The sequence below is a fragment of the Anastrepha obliqua genome, chromosome 2, assembly GCF_027943255.1.
Source record: "Anastrepha obliqua isolate idAnaObli1 chromosome 2, idAnaObli1_1.0, whole genome shotgun sequence".
Classification (NCBI taxonomy): Eukaryota; Metazoa; Arthropoda; class Insecta; order Diptera; family Tephritidae; genus Anastrepha; species Anastrepha obliqua.
Genome location: NC_072893.1, coordinates 58,053,370 through 58,073,251, shown reverse-complemented (window position 1 = coordinate 58,073,251; position 19,882 = coordinate 58,053,370). Strand labels below are relative to the sequence as shown.

At 37.0% G+C, this 19,882-nt stretch overlaps 1 protein-coding gene across 1 annotated transcript in view; it reads right to left on the bottom strand.

Annotated features, from left to right (window-relative positions):
- Positions 1–18,968, bottom strand: part of LOC129239464 (dynein regulatory complex subunit 4) — a 38,362-nt gene extending 19,394 nt beyond the window's left edge. The window contains exon 1 of the mRNA XM_054874966.1: positions 18,540–18,968. Coding sequence (XP_054730941.1) covers positions 18,540–18,542 — 3 coding nt within the window. The 5' untranslated portion in view covers positions 18,543–18,968. The remainder of the gene's footprint in view (positions 1–18,539) is intronic.
- Between the last annotated feature and the right edge of the window lie 914 nt (positions 18,969–19,882).

The window sequence follows — 19,882 nt, the reverse complement described above, 5'->3', positions numbered from 1 at the left end:
GACGAAGCCAACACACTTCGGATTATAATAAATAGAACAATTAGTTGAGTGGCGCTCCCCGCTCTATATGCCTACGAACAGCATTTAAGAAGGCGTTCGACACTATCAAACGAAACACAATATGGCTGGCACTGAGTAGAAAGCGAGTTCCCACCAAGATATTCAACCTCATCAAAACGCTCTACGAGAACTCGGAACTGACAGTGCTTCACAAAGACGATATCAGCGATCCATTCTTTACCAACGCCCCTTCTCTTCGCCATCGCCTTTGATGATATCATGAGCTAACTGACCCTGCACAAAAAAGGCATCGTATGGAGTTTCACCACATATCTTGAGGACCTGGACTTTGCCGACGACATCTGCCTCCTCTCTCACAAACTCTCTGACGTGCAAGCGAAGGCGGACAAACTAGTCGCGTTGGCACGCAATGTCGAACTGGAGGTCAACATCGCCAAGACCAAGGCTATGAAAGTCCACCACAATATAGCAGGTATAGCACATTATTGGTTGACGAGTGCCCGGTGGAATTTATCGAAAGCTTCTGCTACCTTGGCTGCATCATCACAGCAGGTGGTGGAGCAGATGAAGATGCCAACTGCCGGCTAAGCAAAGCAAGGGTGGCATACGGGCGAATGCATACAGTATGGCGGAGCTCGCAAATCTCCAGGCGCACTAAATTACGAATATTCGGCTCATGCGTGAAGTCCGTATTGTTGTACGGAAGCGAAACATAGCTGGCCTCTAACACCATTACACAGAGACTACAATATTTCGTCAACAAATGCCTCCGAATCATTTGCAGAATATTCTGGCCAAACACCATCAGTGACGATCCACTGTGGAGAATAACGAATGAGGAACCCAAATCAAACGTAGAAAGTGGCGATGGATAGTCACACGTGAGAAAACCACCAGATAGCATCATGAGAATGGCACTGAACTGGTACTAGCAGATGTCGACATCTCATGGGACGGTGCAAAAACAACAGCACAGAACCGTGTACGATGAAAGAGTCTTGTCGAGGTCCTATGCTCCCGAGAGGAGTGAACAAGGAAAAACAAAAACTAACAAAAAAATAAGAAGCAGTCTTTTATGTTAGAAGAAGAAATCGAACCAACCTGGCTAGGAATTTATAGTTTTTCAGAAAAGATTTTCCAAAAACGCGTGCAGTTCTTGTAGAGCTCTTTAATACTTAAGAAAGATCCAAGCTTGCTAAAATATTTGTTATGATTTTTTTTAATTCCAAATTGGTAGCTAATACTAACCTTCTCTTAGCGGAAAATAGCAACTTTCTATAAACAAGAGCATAAGGAACACGCAGTGATGGACTCAATTTAATTGTCTCTTTCGTTTAAAATTGTAGATGATAATTAATAAAACTGCGAGACTTTTTACTTCAGTTAATATGATCGAGCTGAAATAAAACAATTTTCCTTCTTCAATGTATGTATGATACTTTCAAGTATGTTTGTGCTGGTATATATTTACATAAAGGCAGACAGAAAGTACTTTAAATAAATAAAGCGTGCAGCGAAAAAACAAGAGATCGAATTAATTGCCAATGTATTTGTTGTTGTTGCATTCGAAATTATCCACAACAACTGCTTCCATTCTTTTCTTTTCATATGACAGCTTGCGAACCAATGCGATGACAACCATAACCGCGGCGATTCCATAATACGATAGCCGTAGCCAGATATTTCATGCACTTTTCCATTAATACATATACACTAGGCCGGGTCGATTTGTGGGGAGGCAAAAAAATCGCCCATTGCTCTGTGAAAATCATATTCTAGGATCAAAATAAGAAACTTTGCCGAAGGAACCATACCTCTAAAACGAATTCTGATGTCCCCCAATTTGGGTCGAACTTTTTAGTTTCTTTTCTCATGTAAAGGCCAAAAATGGTGATATTTTGAAATGATTGTATGGGGAACCCCCCAGGGGAGTTCCAGGGGGTGTGCCACTGGCATGGGTGGATCGGCCATCCAAAAGTTAGTAGGGGTCGGTCATACATTTGGACTCGATTGGAGCACTCTAAATGGGTCAAAGTGGGATTTTTCGTTCGTCCAAATTGGGGGACATCAGAATTCGTTTTAGAGGTATGGTTCCTTCGGCGAAGTTTCTTATTTTGATCCCTAGAATACGATTTTCACAGAGCAATGAGCGATTTTTAAATCGACCCGCCCTAATATACACCCACACAAAAGCACTAGTATATGAGTACATACACCCTGTAGTGGAAGTCTGCGTACAATGATTATTATTGAAATATTCGGAATTATTTTTATGTTAAATCATTTTCGTTATTGTATCACAAAAACATAGATGGGCATGAATAAAAACCATATACATTAAAGTTTCAAACTTTCAGAAAAATTCAAGAAAATTCAACGAATTCAACATTTTTTATTAATATAATATTTTAATTGGGGGGAAAAATTACCATAAATCAATGAGAATTTTGAGCCGCTCTATATTTATTGGAATAAAATTCAATGAGCTATAAAAATGCGTACCTAAATTTTTTTAATTATTAATAAAAAGGTTAAAATTATGTTGAAATCTTGTAGATTTGGGTTTTTATTTGCGCAAAGTTTGAAGCTTAGATTATTCACATGGTTTTTATAGAAAAAAAATAACATTTTCATCGAAAAGTCGAAAGTCGTTAATAAGCCCTGGTGCTATAGTTATTTGACGCACTGTATGTAGTCGACTGTATGCGAAGAAGGAACTTTCACCGCCGTTTACGCCACCAGCCATCGATTATGAGAAATGCAATAATTGAAATGCATCAGAGGACAGGCTCTAGCCTTTACCTTTATGAGAGGTTGACATGCTCTTTCTGCTACGAATTCACTAATATTATATAATACATGTATGCACGTGTTGCATGCACCATAAACGGCTAGCAGCCTTAAGAGGTATGAACAAAAACGACGGAGTGTATAAAGCACTTAACTTTCGGCGAATGAGAAAATATGTAAAGGGAAAATACGTATGTATGTGTAAGTATGTAAGTAAAGGTAAGCTTCTACTTATGAGGAAGGAAATAAACAGTAAAATTAATAAAATAAAATTTTTGTTATTGCTGGAAAAGTACGGAAAGCTCACTTTCATTTCTTTTAAATTGTTGAATCGCTCGCTTGCAGGTCCGAGGCGAAAGCGAATGAGTACATACGTAAGTATAATGGCGAATACGGATTGCATATGGCGATGGAATGGTAGACAATATGTTGTCATATAGCTTTAGTAGGAGCATTTTGGGCATTGCGCCAACTATTTTCAGTTCCATAACTTGAAAAGTAAGCCCCGTTCAAAAACAAACAATGCATTGAGACTCGCATGCAAGCCTACTGAAAGTATGGGAATTTTCAATACGAACATAAAAACTTTGCAGAACCCAATCGTAGATGCTTCGGCGCTTCAAACGAGCAAGAAATTTCACTTCCTGCCTTAATTTGATCTTTTAAGGTTGTAGGCTAGCATCAAACGAAAACTAATTTTTTTCTTGTATCAAATTCCTGTAGTCTCATAATATGAATTTTATAAATCTCCTACTTCTTCTTCTTAACTGCCGCGATAACCGCTTACGTGATTTTGGGCGAGTTTAACAAAGCGTGCCAGTCGTGTTTTTCTCGTGCGCTAGTTCGACATACCAAGTGAAGCCAAGTCCTTCTCCACCTGATCTTTCCAACGCAGAGGAGGCTTTCTTCTTCCTCTGCTACCACTACCTGGTACCGCATCGAATTATTTCAGACTCGGAGCGTTTGTATCCATTCGGACGACAAGTATCGGGTTTTCGGTAGCTACCCAGGATACTTGTGCTAATCCCAAGCTGCTTGTATCATATGTAGAAGAATCGTCCTGGACACTTCTGCATATGGAACCATCCTCCATAAATCTCCTACACTCGTACTATAATGCGAATAACCTTGAAATACACAGATACCTGGACCAAAACGTGTAGTTTAAGCCTAAAACAAAAAAAAAAACGGAACCAGTGTTGCTTATAAGGAAACATAAAATTCTCGCCCTTCGGGTTCCGACGCTCAACGGAACTATTCTGCCGGTAGGTGGCAAGGTAAGCAACCTAGGTTTAACTCTTGATAGGAAACTTTCATGGAAGCTGAATGTTCCTAACGAAGTAAAGAAAGCTGCTACGGCGCCCCACTTATGTAAGGAAGCTGAAGGTTTGAAATGGGGTTTAGCTCCCAAAAGAGGTCACTGGCTATATACAGCCATTGTTAGACCAATTACTACCTTTCGATTTCTAGTCTGGTGGCCAACCCTAGATAAGAAAACTTCAATCAAGAGGCTAGATAGTATTCAAAGGGCGACAAGTTTAAGTAATACTGGAGCGCTCAAAATAACGCCAATTGCGGCTTTAAATGTGGTGTTGCATTTATTACCAATTGACCTACATACATATATTGCAGAGAACTAGCCACCAAAGCGGTGCTAAGATAGAGGGAATCATCTGTTGGGAGGAACCAAGACAAACAACCAGAGACACTGGCGTATACTTCGGATTTTCTGGTATTCCCAATACCACTAATTTTTGTGACACCGTGAATACGTACCTCAACAGGTTTTTTTTTTTTTTATATTTGTTTATTTATTATCAATTAATATTATTAAGTACTACAATAAACAATAGTATTAGTATATTAATGATGTGTCGTACAATGTCTCTAGACGAGCTCTCAAGTACGTATATTATCTGATGTCTAGTAACTTTTCCTTAGTATTGAAATTCATTTTGTTTTAACTTACAAGTTATTAAATATTTTGTATCTTTGATGCAGGGAAAAAGGGAACAAAAACGATGCATAGATTATTTTTTATAATAAAAGGCTTAAAAGTAGTAAAAGAAGGTAGTCAGACTAGAAAGGTGGTATGAATTAGTGTTGCGTGTCATTTGTTAACCACCAACAGTTTTTAATAGTAAGGGTGGATTCGATTTTGTCGCAGCTTGAAATATATGTATCAAAACGTTTATTATTTGCATTAAGTGTTTTTGATGTGATTATTTTATTGTTCGCTCTTCTGAATATGTGATATATTATTGGCGTGTGGTTTTCGTTTTGTATAAAGCCATTTTTGTCGAGGTATAGGAAGGATTCGGCAGGTGCAAATCCATTAGAAATAGCTAGTGAGAAATAATCGTCGCTTTCGTAGTAAAACGCTCTTATTAATATGTTTTTGGTATTGTGTAGGCAACGCTGGATATGTTTTCTTATTAAATTAATAATATGACAATCAATTCTGGGCACTTTCGCTGTGTTATAAAGCTTTGAGTTCGGTACCTCAACAGGTCTTATATATACAATCCATTTGCCGTCTAGAGAGAACTGCAAAAATGGTGTAGAAGACAATAGAAAAGTCTCCGTTTTACGGCTCAAAACTCTATGATCGAATGGGAGGTGGCGCATATTCGGAAACTATAGGCACAAATATATACTTTCACTTGCCTGATTATTGCATAGTATTCCAAGTCAGTCTTGGCAGTCTTAAGTGCTAAATAAAGGCGTGTTCACAGTTAGAGAGATCTTCATTTACTCCGAAAGTCAGACAGCTCTGAAATCACTCCTATCATGTGAACACTCGTCTAACACATTAAAAGAGTGTTACAAATTATTAAGAATACTTGCACAGTATTTTTTTATGTATTAATCTACTCTGGTTGTCTGGACACAGTATCATTAAAAATAACTGTAAGGCAGATGAGTTAACTAAATTGGGCTCTTGGCTCCAGATTAGTCAGTAAAAGGACAGACACACCATTATTGTTGCTAATTCCAACTGGAAACAGTTATCAGTAGACAAACGTGACCCGAACAGAACATGGGTCGCACAAATAGTTTACTTAAATTAAGTAGAAGAGATCTAAGAACCGCAGCAGGTGTCCCATCTGGACATTGTCTAATCGGAAGGTATGCCAGTAGATTAGGGGCACCATCCAATGATTATTGTAGAAGTTGTCAGGATAAGGATATAGAAGAGGAAGAGACAGGCGAAGACCTTCTATGCAGGTGCAAGGCTCTGTATAGAAGACGGTTGAGACTGCTCAGCCTCGCTTTTCTGGAAAACATTTACAAAATTTGAGCTATTTAAAAAAACAGCAGTTTCGAATTAGACAAAGTGCACGAGCGAAACGTGACAATTCGCAAATCCTGTATCAAACTTTGCCTCATAAAAAGCGTAAAAAATGCAAAGACTTCTTTGTGAGCCGGACAGTCAATGGTATTGTACTATTAATAACACTGAAAATGAATGAAATTTAAAGAATTGTTCTCCGCTTTTCTAGATTAATCAGATTAATCAACTTAAGCCGCGAATCGTAATGCATGTGTTAATCTTAGAAAGATAACATACGCCGCCGAGGCGCCTGCCCAATGGACATAATGTTGTTAATTTTGGATAAAGATTCTAGTGATTTATTGGGAGGTTGAATTAGTTTTAAAGGTTTTTTTCGAAGATTTGGGGCTTTATTGTGAAAAAACGGTACAAAATATTTTATTCGAAGTATTGGCCATCGCTAGCTACAACTTTCGTCCATCTTTCGGGCAATTTCCGGATGCCGTTTCTCCAAAATTCTGGCCGCTGCTTGGCTATCCATGACTCAACCCATATTTTGGTAGCCTCGTACGATGAGAACCGCTGGTCCGCCAAATCGAGACTAATATGCCGAAACAAATGATAATCGGAGGGAGCTGTGTCTGGACTATACGGCGGGTGGGGTAACACTTCCCAGCCAAGCGTTCCAAGGTATTTTTTGACAGGTTGAGCAACATGCGGCCGAGCGTTGTCATGTTGCAAAATAACCTTGTCGTGCCTTTTTACCGTTTCCGGCCGTTTTTCTTTCAATGCCCGGCTTAAACGCATCAATTGCAGTCGGTAACGATCCCCCGTGATTGTTTCGCCCGGTTGGAGCAGCTCAAAATATACGACGCCGACCTGATCCCACCAAATGCAGAGCATGATTTTCTTGCCGTGAATATTCTGCTTGGCCGTCGACGTTGATGCGTGGCCGGGCAAACCCCATGATTTTTTGCGTTTTGGGTTATCGTAGTGGATCCATTTTTCGTCGCCAGTCACCACCCGATGCAAAAAACCCTTCCGATTTTGTCGCTCGATCAGCAATTCGCACGTAAAAAATCGCCGTTCGACGTCGCGCAGCTTCAACTCGTACGGGACCCAATGTCCTTGCTTTTGGATCATTCCCATCGCTTTTAGACGCTTGCAAACGGTTGATTTATCAACGCCCAATGATTCAGCAAGCTCTTCTTGGGTTTGGCACGAGTCCTCGTTTACCAATTCCCCCAATTCCGCGTCCTCGAACTTTTTGGGCTGGCCAAGACGCTCCTTGTCTTCGGTGTGAAAATCACCACTTTTGAATCGTCGAAACCAGTACTCACATGTTGAAATCGACGGAGTATGGTCTGGGTAGGCCTCCTGCAGCAATTCACGGGCTTGGGCTGTATTTTTTTTCAAATTGAAGCAGAAAAGCAAAGCTTCCCGCAAATTGCGTTTCGACGGCACGAAAGTTGACATACTCGGAGCATGAAAACACTGCGTTGTTTATACTTCAGCGAAATGACAGATACTGATAAACAAAGCCTAGGGATGAGGCTTTGTCATGAATATATATTCAGTATTGCCAACGCGATAAAGTGATAAATAGCGCCATCTGTGTGTCACCTTTAAAACTAATTCAACCTCCTAATATATTTAAAAGTATTTAAAGTACGCAAATTTATAATAAGATTGTATTTTATTTTTATCGGCGCGCCGCCTTAGCCGAATGGGTTTGTGTGTGACTACCATTTGGAAGTGCATAGGTTCAAAACTCCGCGGCTGATTTCTTTAACAATTCGTTACACCAATCGACACAAGTCAGTTTTTGGGCAACAGTCAAATTATGCGGTACCCAACGAGCACACATTTGATGACCAAATATTCATGCAATATTACAATAAATGTATGCTGGCCCCTCTAAAAAATTCAACAAATTTCCATCAAAATTTGACACTTTTCAATTGCCTTGACCTGGAAAAATCTCTTATCGCACATTACAAATAAAGCCTTGAGAGCAATATACGGATGCCAAAGGCTTTACGGGGAAACATTGGGTCTGCGGCCAAAGATGATGGCATGGTCTTATAAGACAATAATAGTGCCAATGATCACCTATGCCTCTATCGTAAGGTGGCCAAAACTAGACTAAACTAAGACTCAGATAACACTTAACAAGGTATACAGAATATACTATCTGAGCATAAAGGGATGTGAATCTGCCCCTCCGCGGCTTTAGGAATGATCACTGGAATCATTCCACTATATCTTGTAGCCAAAGGGACGGCAGTCAGCTCAGTGCAGCTCTAAGGCTTCCTAATTTTTTCCATCTCAAAGAAGGCAATTTACAGGACATGTAAAAATTCTGGGCTCAATCCTGAACTCTCCGTGCCTGATAGTCCACGAAAAGAGGGAAAGGAAATAAGAATTCTCCAGGAAATTCAAAGTGGTCATTAGTGAGCGTTCAGCGTGGAGAAACAATAAAATATCCTTAAAACAAAGCGCAGAGTTCTGGTTTACTGATGAGTCCAAAAAGGAAAACGGTAGAGCCAAGCGCCAATTGCAATAGGAAAATCCACTTCCATTTTCCAGGCGGAGGTCCACGCCTTAGAGCTGTGTGCCAGAGAATGTCTACGGAGAGGCACGCGCGGTGCCAACATTAGCATTCTCTCTGACAGTCAAGCAACTCTAAAATCGCTTTCCAATCAAGGTTGGTCTGGAAATGTTTTAAAATCCTCAACACGCTAGCATCAAGAAATTTTGTTGCCTTGATGTGGGTTCCGGGTCATGAGGGGCACGAAGAGAATGAAATTGCGGACTCTTTAGCGAAAATGGTGGCAAACACTCCCTTCATAGGTCCTGAACCTTTCTGCGGGGTAAATAACAGCTTCAAAAATGCGTTTCTGCATGAGCAGGAACAACGAGGCCTAATCGATTACTGGAGAGCCCAATTGGGCATGCGGAAATCGAAAAGACTCATAGATTTGGAAGGGATAAAGGCAGAAGCAATCCTTAGCCTAAGCAGAAAGGATATACAACTTTACACTGAACTACTAACAGGACACTGTAAACTTAATTATCACATGAAATACATAGGTGCGATAGAAAACGATTCCTGTAAACTCTGCAAAGAGGCACAAGACACAGCAGAACACGTTCTATGCGACTGCTCAGCAGTGGCACGACACAGACTAAATTTCGTGGGAAATGGGGCTATAGATCCAAACCTCCTGGTAGAAATTAAGCCTACAGCATTTTAGGCGGCTGCCATAGCCGAATGGGTTGGTGCGTGATTACCATTCGGAATTCACAGAGAGAACGTTGGTTCGAATCTCGGTGAAACCAAAATTAATAAAAACATTTTTCTAATAGCGGTCGCCCCTCGGCAGGCAATGGCAAATCTCCGATTGTATATCTGCCATGAAAAAGCTCCTCATAAAAATATCTGCTGTTCGGAGTCGGCTTGAAACTGTAGGTCCCTCCATTTGTGGAACAATATCAAGACGCACACCACAAATAGGAGGAGGAGCTCGGCCAAACACCCAATAAGGGTGTACGGGCCAATTATATATGCATATGTATATATTTTAGGATTTATTAACAGCCTAGAACTATTTGACTAGGCTACATGGTTGCACAATAGATCTCTTCAGGTCGCAGTGCACAAACAGTCAATCAATAATAATAGTAATCGCCTTGATTTTTGATAATTTGTTTTTGTTTTGCTGGTAATCATATAACGAATGCTCAACATGTTTTTTATGTGAAAGAAAACACCAACACCTTCAGCAAAAAAAAATTTGTTATGTGTTAAAATGATTGGAACATGGTTGGCTTTTATTGTTTAAAATATCTTATATTTATTTGAGCTTAAGGCGTCGCACTTTAAAATCCAAATGTGTGACCAATTCTGATCCTTAGCACAAAATAGCTTGCCAAAAAATTTTACTTTGTAAAACGTAGAACAATGGGAACTTATAATTCTTGCTAAAGCACTGTATCAACAGCAGCTGGAGTCCTTCAAGAATGTCAGACTTGGTGTTTAAGCAACTCTCTACACCCCTCTCATATTCTGCCAATATAAAGCAATTCACTAGCAACATTTTTTGGAATAGTATGACCATTCCCTGGTGTTAGCCTCTTTATCTCTTCCATAACCAAATCCCTTCTTTTATTCGTTGTATATGAGTATTTGGCTGTTAAAGCGTATTACCAAAAGTTCTTTAACTGGACCATGGACTCCTTCATATTTACTCATTGTGTTCGCGTATTTAAAGTATTTATATAATATGATGACGCGGCTTTCAAAACAATTTCGCAACAGCTGTTGGCTTATTGTATATTTTATGAGTGCAAATTATTCAAAAAATCTGCGTTCAAGCAACAAGCTCGCCACCCGTGCAGCCTTTTTCCACAATCCTTTCCTTTTCATAATCCACAAAAATTGTGTGCTGCTGTTGGTGCAGGAGTTGCTTTCGTTAGCCGGCGAAAATAACGGCGAAAGCAGTGAAAATTTCATAAATAAAACCAAAACAACAAAATCGCAACGCTAGCGCCAGCAAAGTGTGTTTGAGTGTGCGGCACTCGTTGGCTTGATTTCATAAATATTTTCATATTTTTGGTTATAAATTTTGTTGTTGCTGCTGTTGTTGTTGTAACGCATTGGTTGCATATTTTCGACTTAAAACGCCGACTATGCTTGGGCTTGTGCTTTTGCATGTGTATGTGTATATATTTACATACACTAGTATAATGTATGTTTGTATGTAGTGGTGAAGGCGGCTGCTGTTGAAAAATTGCTACAATCGCTATGGCGCGCCTTATGCAACAAGGCAAGACGGTGGCGGATGATAAAGTGATGGTCGATATATCGTCGCATTGGCGCATCGCACGTTGCTTGTCGTCGAAGTGCTTATCGCGTGCAGCATTTGCTTTTTTTGGTGAAATGTCGCTACGCAGTTGTTGTGCTAATGATGCATTGTTGCAGCAGATAATCGCCTTTAACCATTTGCGCAGCGACTGGTAATCTGTGTGGTAACATGAGTATAAGGGGGTTTCTCAATAGAGACGGGTCGATCTAACCTGTGGCGCCCATGTAGTTGTGGTATTTGGTATTTATTGTTCACTCACTGACGCTAAATCACCATGGCAAGTTACGAAATTGAGTAGGACGTGCAACTGAAAAAATTTCATTATCAAAATTAGGGATCGTTTAGATGAACTTCCCGTTACTGCCATTGCTTCTGTTGCATACATTTTACGAGAAACGTTGCCGCCCTTCAAAGTGCCTCTACAACGTTTAGTGGTCAAATACAAGGCGACTGGCTCTTACGTCAAAGTAACGCCAGATTGGCTGGGAACATTTCCGTTGTCTGTGAAAACATGGAGCGGTGCTCAAGGAGGTCAATTGCCTGTCAGTCATTGCATCATTTTATGCCTTGTATCGACTGAAAATGAGTAGTTCAAAAGTATTCATTTGAATTTTCGGAAAAGACAAAAATCTGTTGGTGCTTTATTTTGGTTGTTCCATGTACTTTTCCAGTTCTTGAGGAAAAAATTGTTCATGTCGGGGGCCCTGTGGGTTGATGCGTTACGATGGTGCAAAATTCGTGAATTATTTTCTCAAAACTCATACTTTTTTCGACGATTTTGCTTCCTCAGAAAATTTTGCTCATCAGATAATCTTTGTTTATCACTTTTTATTTATCTCTGACAAGAATTCTGGATGAGCAACAACGCGATGACACTAGTTTGCAGCCAAAAGAAAAAACTCAAGAATCACACCATCCAAAATCGGGAATTGAGTCCGAGAATCTACAAATTTTTTTATTTGTCATGCAGTTTTCGAGATATCACCTTATAACGATTAAGGAATAAAGGAAAAAGAAAATTTTTATTTTCTAAAAAATGATATATCAAATTAGAGGTAATGAAAATTCCTTATTTCTGTGTTTGCCTCTTTTTTTGCATTGAAAATAAATTCTTTCAAGATATACAATTTAATTAAAAAAACAATACTTTTTCCAAAACTATGAAAATTTTCGGTTATTATTCTAAAAAAAGAATAAGAGTGATTTTCGAGTGTTAATAGATTTCTAGAAAAAATGGAAGATACTCGTATAAATGAAAAAAAAAAATCCTCCAGTAAATCACTCCCACCACAGAATCGAATTTTGTGATTTTGTTGATTTTCCTCCTAACAAATTGTTTAGTATAATAAGTTTGCGTTATGAATCTTTATATTAGCACCGGATCGGTTTACGCATTCCCCAAATATTAGAAAGTTTTATAATTTAACTTTTTAACTTTGATCCAAAGGTCGATATCGTGAAAACTAGTTTAGATATGAATTGGATGGTCTGGCCAAATTATTCATTATTTGTAAACTAAGACAATAAACGTTACATTCAATTTTGGTCGACTTTGTCGTCGTGTTTTTAGTTTCGTCTGAATTGAAAAATGCCATTCCAAAGCTTTTTAACTGGTTTGCATGTTTGCAAAGATGTTGTATTGGATTTAAGTCGGCACTCGAAGCTGCCCAATCCAGAACAGTGATTGTGTCTTCGAAAAACTGTTTTGCCATACGAGAAGTGTGCTTCGAATAATTGTCTTGTTGGTAATCACAAGTAAATTCTCTTCCGCATATAGTAGCATTACATTTTGATGCAACTGAATGTACTTGGCCGCATTCAGATTACCTTCAATATAATGAATTGGCCTAACACCGTTCCAAGAAAAGCAGTCCCACACCATTATTGAGCCTCCCCGTGCTTTATGTTTGGTGAGACGAACTTGGGGGAATGCTAGAAGTTTCGACCGCCGCACGTACTTTCTACCACCTGCACCAATGCTATTTATTTTCATTTCATCGCTGAATACAATATAACGTCACTGATTTTGAGTTTAGGTTATGTGCTCTCGAGCAAAATCAATTCGGCGTTGTCGCCATCACCAGTTACCATATATTTTTTAAATTTTAATTAACTTATATAATAACAAGTTATTGATATAACTTTGGAATTAGCAAGTTACCATATAATGCGTTTTATGTATGTTGGATTGGTAGTGACTTGTTTTATTACATCTTCAACGATCTTTACGCTTTTCAATTCTTAGGTATTTCGGAACTAGTCGAGTGTCAATGAGTTTCATGCCCAATAAAAAAACATGTAACATGGCACGAAATGATTCAAGAGGCACAAAAAATTATGCGGGTATCTCTCTTAAACTTAAATGATGATTTAACAACATTTCTTATACTTTATAGATGTTAACTTAATGGTAATGGTAATGGTTGTACGGGTTAGGCTAAGGCCTTTATGCACTGCAACCAGATTGATCTATTGCGCGCCCCTAATTACTTAATTATAATTATTTATTTAGTATACCAAGGAATCGAACCAGCTCCTTAGGAGGGATCAATTGAAAGTCTTCCTCCTCTAGTAGTTACGAGCCTAGGATTCTGTGTCTCCTGTGGTATAATGCCTCACAGTAGGTGATTAAGTGTTTCATAAGCTCCTCTTCATCACAACAGAACCTGCATGATCTTTTACTACATAACCCTATTGTGTTAAAGTGTTTATTACAGGCAAAGTGACCTGTAAGCGCTCCACGGAGTAATCTGAGCCCTTTTTATCTAGGGTTAGAGCCGATTTTGCTCTATTGGCATTCAAGTTGAACAACTTTTTGGAGTGCTTAAGTCCGCTTGTGCCGTTCTAGTGTTTTATGATTTTTGTTTGGATCCATTTTTTGGTTTCCTGTTTTATATTATTTTTGTTAAAGCCGAAAAATGGGGTTGATCCAATAAATAGCCCTTCTGCCACTTTTTTGGCATTAAAGTCTGTCTTCTCGTTTACTTCGTGTCCTTCATGTCCTGGTACCCAAATCAGCGAGACCTGATTATTAAGGATGTTAAGGTTAACGAAATTCCATTTCGATATTTTTCTTCTTTGTAAAATGCGAACAGTAAACAAACTTTACCACAGATCGTGCTTGAACTTGTTAGTAAAGAGGAGAGCATCGCAGTCTTAGCTGCGAAAGGAATTTTGACAATATCTTTAAATAAGCTTTTCAAATTATCAATTATCGTTACTCTTTTGACAGAATGCATACCTGAGTTCAAGAGTGACACTAATTTTGATTGAGATATAAGTGTTTTGGGATTTTATGCTTTAACAATAACAATGAGGCCCTATACTCCAATGGAAGATAAAAGAAAGGATGACTATTGATGACAATAACAATAATAGTTTTCTATGATTTTCTAAAATCTGCTTAGCATCTTATTGGTAATTTTACATAAAAAAAAATAGCTCTATTCTATATCCAACAAAATTGTTGTATATACATATGTATATGTACAATATTCATTTTTTAAGTCACAATTTTTCATCAAGTTTTCGCACTCAGCCGCATGATTCAATTATTAAAGGTTTGATCACTTGTGACATTAGAATTTTGACACTCCCTTACAAAAGGTCGCATTTAAGAAGGGCGTAGATGGTGGAAAAATTAAATACCTTTTTGGTAAAAATGGTAGCAAAAAACGTTTTATTTTTACCTAAATTATAAAGGATACAAACGGAAATTGCCAGGAATAATAATTCACAAAAAGGTTAGCAAAAGTTGGTTAAACCCAGATTGATATTTTGTGAATTAATTTTTAAATTGAAAACTGATTACGAAGTTGGGAAGTTTTACCAATATGAAGCTATTATATTACCTAAGCAGTATAGCCCTAATGAATTCCTTGCGCCTTGCTTTACTATGCTATGCCCATGTAAGTTTGGAGTTTTGACCCCCAAGTCGCGATTATTCATTCCTAACTACTTGACAAACTACCACGGGCATGAAACACCAAATGATAGAAAATGTTGTTTGTACTCGTAATAGCAGAGGCTCCTCGACAGGCAATGGCACACCTCCGAGTGTATTTCTGCCATGAAAAAACTCCTCATAGAAAGCCATCTGCCATCAGGAGGCTATGATTAGTTACATATTGCTAAATGAGCTCTTGTTGGTAACTTATGTATCTTTAAAGCAACGCAGTAAGTACTTTCCCCACCTGTATTTGAAAGGCATTGGACTCAAATTGTTAAAACGTCCATCTTTCACGTTCATTGCCCCAAAACGATGCTTTGTGATATCCTGATTTAAACTGTATGTCAGTATGTTTTCCATACCGTCTTGGTTATTCACATACCGAGCAAGTGCTTATACACCCTTTTGAAAACGAAATGTTTTTCCTACAAATTTTACATTTCTTCCACTTTTGCTAAAAATGTCTAGAGTTAACAACCCAGTGTCTTGCTAAGGGAGCCGATTTGTCAAGAGGGAATGAGAAGGCTGCTTACTGAGCAAACCTTTTATTATTGAATCATGCTCAGCCGTTCACTTCTATGTAAATGTACACACCAAAAAGGAAGAAAATCTATTTTTTATGACATTATTTACCATCGTTGGTTACACTGGTTTACAGCCAAAATGCACCAGAGACACCGTTATGAAATTCCTATGTAAAATCACCGTCTGATTCCGAAAATCAAGGTTATTTTTTATTCTATGGTAACGTTTTTGAGATATTTACGAATTACCGTTATTTCAAAAAAAAAAAAAATTCGGCCCACTTAATCATATATATCTCGAAAACGAATTGAGCGATTCCAAAACCGTTTAAAGCTTTTAAAAGGTAATAAAATTTCCTATAAACTATGTGTAAAACACTTTTTGCTAGGCCCTGCAGATTCAAAGATAACGAACTATCATAACGGATTTTTTAAATTTTTTTAGTAAAAATATAAAAAAAATTGTACTTTGAGAGAAAGGATCTCGAAAACTTTTTACTTTTTCGTGTATTTTTTGTTTTCACTCTAAGCTCTGTTTTATTACAAAAAAAATAAACTTTGATTAAACAAAATCGATGAACTAATACAAAAGTTACAAGCATTCAAGTAAATATATCCATATAGTAAAACTTAAGTATCCTACAAATAATAGCATATGTACTGTATGTATTCTGTCTTAACTCTATGATCTTATTTTATAATTGAAAAAGTTATGTGTCTTGTTTTGACGCTTATTTATATAAGGATCGGTTTCTCTTATGAGAAACCAACAGTAGTCACCCATCATAGCGACATCCCAGAATCCTTGATACCGACTTTCAATCATTTTCATTTGCTGGTGAAACCTTTCGCCATGCTCGTCACTTTCGTCGCCAAGATTTTGCGGGAAAAAATTTAAATGGGAGTGCATAAAATGAATTTTTAAAGACATATTTACTCCTGAAAGAAAATTAAAAAAGGAATTAGATAAATACGTAAGTGACACATTAGCATATAATTTTCTTAGGCTGGGTTAATCTTCCAATTCAGAACAAATTTTGGTCGTTCTTGTTTGTTCGGAGCAGGGCAATAAATTTAGATTAAGAGCTATATATTCTCATGTAAATTTAAAAATTTGCTTTAAAATTTTTTGTTTAGTTTTAAAGTTAACTGAGAAAACGGTCTTATATACATATATATATATATTGTATATATAACGGTCTTATATGTGTTTTTTATTTACCCATTTCCGCATTGTTTTTGATTAAATCGTTCTCTATCAGCTCGAAGGACTTTTGTGTTTGCCTAAAAAAGAAGTAACGACCTTTTCAAAAGAGTCCCACGCCGCTGCCTCCACTGGTGACAATAGTTCTTTGAAATGGGTATTGACCATTATTTTCCTTATTTGCGGCCCCACAAAAATCCCTTCCTTTATTTTTGCTTCTGAAATCTGTGGAAAGATTGTTTTCAAATAATGAAAAGCTTCGCCTTCTTTGTCCAAAGCCTTGACAAAGTTTTTGATAAGGCCGAGCTTGATGTGGAGCGGAGTATGAGTATTTTATGTTATGCACCCCAACTTGAAACGCGATTCGTTCTGGCCAATCCTTTATGATGTAGTGGTCTTGACGTGCTCGGCTATCTCATTTGCATAGAAAGCAACAGTATTTTGTGTATCCAGGTTGTAGACCACATAGCTTTCCAACGACTTTTAGATCGGTACATATTTTCCAATCATGTTCTTCGTATTTAATTAATTCAAGCAATTTTTGCATTGTCTCATATGTTTCCTTCGCATTTACTGCATGCGCGATCGGGATAGATGGCTTTTGATTGCCAATATGCAATAATACGGCCTTTAAACTTAATTAATTGCCGTCTATGAACAATCGCCACTCTTTTGAATCATATGGTTCACCAAACTGTTTAAATAGACCAGCAATGTTTTTGCAATAACAAACACTGTCCTTCTTCGTATAGTACTGGGAGAATTGTTCGTGACGAGTCATATAATATGTTACCTTAACACCGGATGAAACAAATTTAAATTGTTGCATACGAGAGGCGTGTAGTTTGGCCTTTTCTTTTGACAATTCCAAATCCCTTATCCAATCATTGAGTTGTGCTTGTGACAAAGGGTTTCTTTCGTTTTCCGTTTGCAATTCAGTACAACATGATGCCGCGTAATCAGATACTGCTGTTGACAATGAAACTGGAGCCGAAACTAAAGTTAAATTTGATTCTGGCAATGTAGCTTCCGTTGAATTTAGTTCTGGTAATGACACTGTAGATACGCTCGCATAGGTTACTTTTCTTGACTTTCCAACCCCAAATACTTTTGTAGTACAAATATAGCAGTCCGTTGAATGGCAAGTTGGTTCCCTCCTCTTCATTGGTGTAATAAATTTCATATGTCGCCTAAATAGATAGTTTAAGAATCATATGTACATATGACAGAATCATATGTACATATGCTACTATTTGTAGGGTACTTAAGTTTTACTATATGGATATATTTACTTGAATGCTTGTAACTTTTGTATTAGTTCATCGATTTTGTTTAATCAAAGTTTATTTTTTTTGTAATAAAACAGAGCTTAGAGTGAAAACAAAAAATACACGAAAAAGTAAAAAGTTTTCGAGATCCTTTCTCTCAAAGTACAATTTTTTTTATATTTTTACTAAAAAAATTTAAAAAATCCGTTATGATAGTTCGTTATCTTTGAATCTGCAGGGCCTAGCAAAAAGTGTTTTACACACAGTTTATAGGAAATTTTATTACCTTTTAAAAGCTTTAAACGGTTTTGGAATCGCTCAATTCGTTTTCGAGATATATATGATTAAGTGGGCCCAATTTTTTTTTTTTTTGAAATAACGGTAATTCGTAAATATCTCAAAAACGTTACCATAGAATAAAAAATAACCTTGATTTTCGGAATCAAACGGTGATTTTACATAGGAATTTCATAACGGCGTCTCTGGTGCAGAAAAAAAGTTGAAATTTGTGATCCAGTATTATCAGCTATCAATTAATTAATACTACTAAATGTTGCCATTTTTTGTAACTTTATTCAATTTATCCCTAACAATTTTATAATCATACTTGCAAATGTTTATATATTTGAAATCGGGCTTACCATTTTGTATCACTTTCTTTGTACGTTTACTGTTTTTTTTTTACTGTCTTCAAGCTTTATTTTTTGTATTGAAAATTTTCCAAATCCTTCCTCGATTTCGCTAAAACTGTCTTTTTCGATTTATGTGAAATTTTTTAGTATGTAATTTTATTTTTTGCTGATTCGTATTCGAATATTTCGCAGACACTTTCTAACAATCGTTGTATTTATATATGTTTACAAAGCAGCTTTCTTTAGAAATTATTTATCATATTTTTACAAATTTTTCGAAGCTTCAAAAATGGTTTATCAAAATAGAAAATACATTTTTTCCCACTATTTGACTTTTCTGTAATTGTTTGTGGAAGTTAACAGTGGTAAACAAATTGGTATCCAAGCAGTTGTTGTTTATTTTTCAATATTTCATCGCAGCTGTTCGATTTGACTTTTGTTTATTTGTGGAATAAATTATTTGTTAGATCGTTAATGCAGGGCAGCAAACCAAGTTTTCTGAACAGGGTGATTTGAATGCAATAATTTGCAAAATAATTAAAACAATGATTTCATAGTTGAATATTAAATACTGGGTTGGAATGCTTCTATTGCTGAAGACTAAGACACGAATCAATTGGAATAAAAGTAGATTACCGAAATCACAAAATATCTAATTTTAAGAGAAATCATTATCTAAGAAAATTGCAAGTAAGTAATATATGAAAAAAGGCAATTTAACTTTTATCACTTTTACGATGGCTAAAGTTTTTTAATTGATTGATATATTTTTTAAAACTTGATATTTTCTTCTTACTTTTCTTAAGTGACTTGTAGAGGCCGATTTAGGCTGAGTTCAACAAATCGCGAATTAGTCTGATTTTTCACTCAGGTAGTATGAAATATATTTCTAAGCATCTAAAAAACATTTGTCATTCGGAGAAGTCATAAAGTTGTAGGTCTATCCGTTTATAGAACAACACAAATTGAAGTAGAGTTTCGGGAAAAATCTAACAGAGTATTATTGGTGTACTCGTGTATATATAATTATTAATATATTGGGTTGAGTAATAAGTTCATAGCGTTCTTATATATATTTTTTTTATTTTACAACGATTTACTTGCTGTTTGGCAAAGGGTAAATATTCATTCTATAGAACTCGTTCTGCTCTACAAAATTATGTTAATTGTATTTTTAAGTTATTTAATTTTTTATTTGTTGTGAGGCTTAGAAATGGAATACCCAGGAGACAAAAATCAACATTTTCGACACCTGCTCTTCTTTGCTTTTCAGCGAGGTCAAAAAGCTGTTGAAGTGGCCCAAGACATTTGCGACGCGTATGGAGAAGGTGTCACAGGCGAGTCTACAGCAC